Here is a 5,345-nt window from a genome sequence, read left to right as displayed (position 1 = left end):
GTCTGTGTCAAATTATTTCAGATCATTAAGTACATTTGTGTGTTAATGAGCTTCCTGAAAGTTGCCTGGAGGAGGAAGCAAAGAACCGTTTACCTCTTCCCTCTCCCTGAGGACCAGCTACCCCTTAGAGCTCCAAGTCCTAATGACAGAGATTTCCTACTGCACGATTCTTCCCCTTGACCTGCCACCACTTTGCATGGGTGGGTAAGAGGTAAATGAGGTGAAATCATGCTTTGTGCCTGGCCTGGTGGCCACACACACTCCCTAAAGCGACTGTCTCACTTCAGCTCTCTAGATGTGTGTTGTCACTAGGACCTGATGACAATAATTTGCTGATAAGCTGTCAGCTCACCCAGTAGCTTTAACCTATTTCTGGGTGTCCTCAGCCTTAGTTACTACATGGGTTACAACCCATGTGTAACTGACTTCTCTTAAGGCAGCACCTTTGTTCCTCAGCCACACTTAAGCTTTTTACACTTTTTACCACAATAACACTCCCAGCTGGCTTTTCCCCATTTCTAGTAATTTCATCTGTTAAAGTATGAAAAAAAGAGATTGTAATATTTAACTTAAGAACAATTCCTGTAAAATACACAAGGTGAAGGCATGTTTGTTTACCATGGGGTGTTTGCTGCCCTGCAGGTACTCTGGGGAGCTGGGCTGTCCAAGAGCGGGTTTGTAGCAGCAACTCTGAGTGAGGCACCTGTGTTTGTTTGAGGGGTGTGGCAGGAAGACATACATTAAGGAAGAAGTGGTCATAGCACTGGGCTTAGCCATGCTGTGCTTGCTCAGGAAACGGGGAAAATAATTAACTTCTTTACCCTCTGTGGCATCTGCTGGGTCTGGGGTTTTTACGGCAGATAGATGACAAAATGCTAGGCTGGTAATCTCACCTGTTTCCAAGAGGATCCCCAGCCAGGAGCACTGGCAGCTGAGAATGACACTCCCATCTGTGGAGCTGAAGCTGTGCAGCGCTCGGGAATGAGAAGGGCACCTGTGTTACTGAGTAAAAAGCTGATAAAACCTATCGTGTACATGCGACATCCACAGCCTCTTAACCTGACTGTAAGAGTTCGTTCTGGTTGCGTGAGCTGCGGAATACTGCCTTTCTTGATAAAATGGCGTTGTCTACTGCCAGTCCTGGGCATGAGGTAACTCCTTAAGGGGAACAGTCAGGGCATTCACCTGGGCAAAAAAGATACACAAACATTTCTAACAGCAGCTTAAGGCAGTGAACACTCTCCGTATTGTGAAATAACTACGATTTATTCAATTTACACTTTTGAAACTCTGGCTGACAAATACTTCAGCTACGTCACAATGCCAGCAAAGTAATGTAACCAAGAATTCATCCTTACAGAGGTTTAAAAACCAAGCAAACATCCCGCAAAAAGCAGTTTTCCTCCCTTCCTGAAGCTTCCGAAAGTCGCACGCATGTTCATACACAGCTTGCTGAATTAGTTATGTCTGCTCTGCTCATTTGAAGATGTTCCTGCAGGACTGAGGTGCTGAGCAGCCGCCACAACTTGTGCTTTTTGGTACACCGGTCGAAAATGGTTCAGTTGGTACTCTTGATATTTTCATGTCCCGCTGTTCTCAGAATTTCAGATACCAAGGAAGCAATGGCAACATTAGCGGGAGAGCTGGGAATTAAAAACCATTAACACTTATTAGACATTCTCAGGTGAAAGCTTTTTGTTCAAATCCCAAATTTGTCTTCACACCAGAAAATTCTTAATAGCTACTCACTTCCCTTACCCCCTGCTTTTCTGTTATGCAGCAACATGCAACTCGTGATTCTGCCCTGTAGCAAACCTTGTGTAAAAAATGAATTTCAGCTCAAATTCACAGTAGCCACTACTTCACTCAGTTTCCTCTGTTGAGATACAACTTATCATGCTCCTCCCCCTGAATCTACACTCACACTTCCAGCTTCCTTCTGGAAACACATGGAACAGAGGCTCCAACACATCACTAACAATTCACAGGAACAAGTCGGCAGCTGGTTTTTTTAGCGCCTACCATTCTTCATGTTTAACTCAGAAGGGACACTAACAGACCAACCTGCAACTTCCTTGGTTGCTGCTAATGACAAATACCTACCGCCACTCCGTGTTCTGGGGACCACCGAGCTAGCTGGGAAATCCAAATGATCAGTCCACATGATGTAATTCAATGTCTTAATGAGCAGGTGTTTAAACCAGAAAATTTAGTTAGCTGAAACAAATTCGTCTTGGCAACTGTCGTCACTGTAAAATAAAGGCTACGATCCCACATTTTAATGAGCAGATTTGATTCCACGTAGCTACTCAGCCAAATGGATTGGTTACATGTCATTCTCCAACTGCCTGTTCTGACTAGCTGAGGATATCGCAGAGAAGAATTTGGCAATTCATGGCTGTTACGCGACAGCAGCAGAGCACCGAAAGCCGCTCGCAGTCCCAGTGGTGCCCCTCTCCTGGCACGTGGCTGCTCAGCGGCTCTCCTCCTTCCACCACACAGGCAGAGTGGAAGATTAGAGACCTGTCTGCAAAAAGTGAGCAAAGCAAAACCACTTCAACTCGGTGGCAATACGTGGGCGGAAGGGCCTATGACTTTAGACTCAGAGGATGGCTTAGAGCCAGGATCTCACTCGTAGCCTTCTCTAAAAGGTTTCCAATTCTGCTTGAGCTACAGCGAGGCTTCCTAACAGAGTTCAAAGCACAGGTGAAGAGACTGAGTTTATTAGGTCGCACGGAATATTCTGGGAACGATGCCACATAAGCGAATCTTGGGAGATGGCAGAACATCCATAGTCTCCATAAATAAAATGGCCATTCAGCTAAAGCTGATTAGGCTTGCTAACCCCAGGCTCCTCCTGCCTGCCCTTTGCCAATTTAACCATGTCTGAGTCCACTGAAGCCCCAAGATGCAAGATGAATCCATCTCAAGTTTCTTCTGGAGGCAAATGGATAGTGACATGCGTCCCACAAAGAAGGAGAGGAGGCGAAATTAAATCTGTGATCTCTCAAGGGCTCCCTTGTTGCTGCTGTAGCGTGGGACTCTGTGCAGCAAAGGAACTTGCTCACCCTAACGTATCAAAACACTTGTCACCAGCTGGAGTTTGATCTACTAACCATCTTATGTCAAATAAGAGAGAGCGCTGTTTATTTTGGGCTCTGTAGTATGTGGTTTTCTGAGTACAGAAATGTACAGCTAACAGACAATTAGAGGAAGCCAGAAAAGCAGACTCAAAGACAGCAGCTGGGCTGCCTACTGCATCTAATGCCAACATGCTAAAAAATAAAGTGAAAACTAGCTCCAAAAGAAGAAAATCCCATCTCTCTTCACTGTCATCTTCAGTGGTGGTGCCAGTAACTCCCTTGGGGAGAGCTGACATTTTATTTTAGTTAGATAATTTAATGTGTCATAGAAAAACCTGTGAGTCAGCAGCTGAGCATGCAAGAGAGATGCGACTGTTCTCAACAGGTTTGGTCAGTCCTCGGTGTGCATCTCCTTACACTCCCCACAGCCTGACATTTCCTCTCCACTTCTGCCCACATCCCCCCTTCCTTCCAACACGGGGTACACCCTGCCATAATGTCAAGGAGCCAATTTTCCCAAACAATTGACCCATGTAAAGCCTGCATTTGGGAGCATAAAGAGCACTGAAAAGGTCACCTCAGTGTTTCAAAAACTGATCTATAAACCACAATTTCTCTATGAATTTTAGTTATACCAGGAGTGAAATGCAGCTTAACAGCCCGCAGCAGGAGTGTAACATTTGTTTTGAGGGGCAGAGAACAGTCATTCATTCATTCATTCATTCATTCATTCATTCATTCATTCATTCATTCATATGTCCAAGGGGGATTAGATGAAGGGAAGTCTATAGGAGATGAGCTGAGGTTTGACCAACTTGTTTGGATTAGCACCTCAGCTCTTGCAGAGGAGACCACAGCATTCCCCAAAGTCTTTTACCTTCTCAGAGAAGCCACAGGTATTCTTAAACAAAAGTAGTTCTGTTCCTTAGCTGAGCATTGGAAAGTAATCAGCTTGCAAAGGCACCAAACACAATGACTTGAAAACAGGACACAAACATCACATTGTGCCTCTAGCTCACTCCACCAAGAACCAGCGACCAGTATCCGGTTATAAAGGCCAAGCCTTTGGAATAAAATAATGTATTTAGAAGGGAAAAAAAGTCAACATGTGCACACAGATTGAGCTGGACTGTGCAGCACACCGCGGCTCACCACAGCTGGGGATCAAAGCACGCTGCCGCCACGGCAGAAATGCTGGCAAGCTCTGAATGAGAGAGTTTGGAGGAGAACAGTGGAGGGAGGGGGGCCAGGGACAGAAACCTGAGAAGCTTGTACTGCACAGAAGGTGATTACAGAAGACTCACACAGACAAAAGAGGAGGCAAGCGCTCTCAGCACTGGAAATTCCTGGAAGCCTGAGGGAACTCACCTGGTAGCTCCGGCCAGGCTCTCTAGAGTTTGAATAAGAACATCACCATCATTCTTCAGGCTCTCCCAGCATTTCTCGTTTGAAGTTATCTGGAACAAAAAGAAAGAACCGTTATCAAAGGCTTAGCAAGAAATTCCACTGTCACTTATTTGTGGGGTGGGGGAGAGGGAAACAAGTTATAGCATTTATTACAACTGTAAATGGAATGTGTTATTAAAGATACCCAAGAGAAAGTCCCTTTTACTGAACAGGTTTGAGTTTTAGGCACAGACCATCTAAAATGTCTTGGCTAAATTAGCGAGAATCACTCTTGTTCTGAGTCCCTGTATGCATGCAAATTCATACATCACAGTCTGCCAATCCTGATTTCACAGAATCACAGAATCACCAGGTTGGAAAGGACCCACTGGATCATCGAGTCCAACCATTCCTAACACTCCCTAAACCATGTCCCTAAGCACTTCATCCACCCTTTCCTTAAACACCTCCAGGGAAGGCCACTCGACCACCTCCCTGGGCAGCCTGTTCCAGTACCCAATGACTCTTTGTGTGAAGAATTTTTTTCTGATATCCAACCTGAACCTCCCCTGGCGGAGCTTCAGGCCATTCCCTCTTGTCCTGTCCCCTGTCACTTGGGAGAAGAGGCCAGCTCCCTCCTCTCCACAACCTCCTTTTAGGTAGTTGTAGAGAGTAATAAGGTCTCCCCTCAGCCTCCTCTTCTCCAGGCTAAACAACCCCAGCTCTCTCAGCCGCTCCTCATAAGACTTGTTCTCCAGCCCCTTCACCAGCTTCGTTGCTCAACGAAGCAGTAGTTTCATTGCAGTACCAATGCAAATACAGGCCCCCTTTAATCTGAATGCCAGGGAGATCCTGGGGAGCCAGTCATTTTCATGT

The 5,345-nt window shown here is 45.8% G+C and overlaps 1 protein-coding gene across 1 annotated transcript in view; it reads right to left on the bottom strand.

The window, feature by feature from the left end:
- Positions 1-115: 115 nt before the first annotated feature.
- ULK4 (unc-51 like kinase 4) overlaps positions 116-5,345 on the bottom strand; it is a 223,214-nt gene continuing 217,984 nt past the window's right edge. The window contains exons 35-36 of the mRNA XM_009571781.2: positions 4,452-4,540; positions 116-1,643 (exon numbers count right to left, since the gene is read on the bottom strand). Of these exons, the coding sequence (XP_009570076.2) occupies positions 1,559-1,643; positions 4,452-4,540 (174 nt within the window). The 3' untranslated portion in view covers positions 116-1,558. The remainder of the gene's footprint in view (positions 1,644-4,451; positions 4,541-5,345) is intronic.

Source organism: Cuculus canorus, chromosome 2 (genome assembly GCF_017976375.1).
Source record: "Cuculus canorus isolate bCucCan1 chromosome 2, bCucCan1.pri, whole genome shotgun sequence".
Classification (NCBI taxonomy): domain Eukaryota; kingdom Metazoa; phylum Chordata; class Aves; order Cuculiformes; family Cuculidae; genus Cuculus; species Cuculus canorus.
Note: the sequence above shows the minus strand (reverse complement) of the source record. Positions and strands in the feature narration are given on the sequence as shown.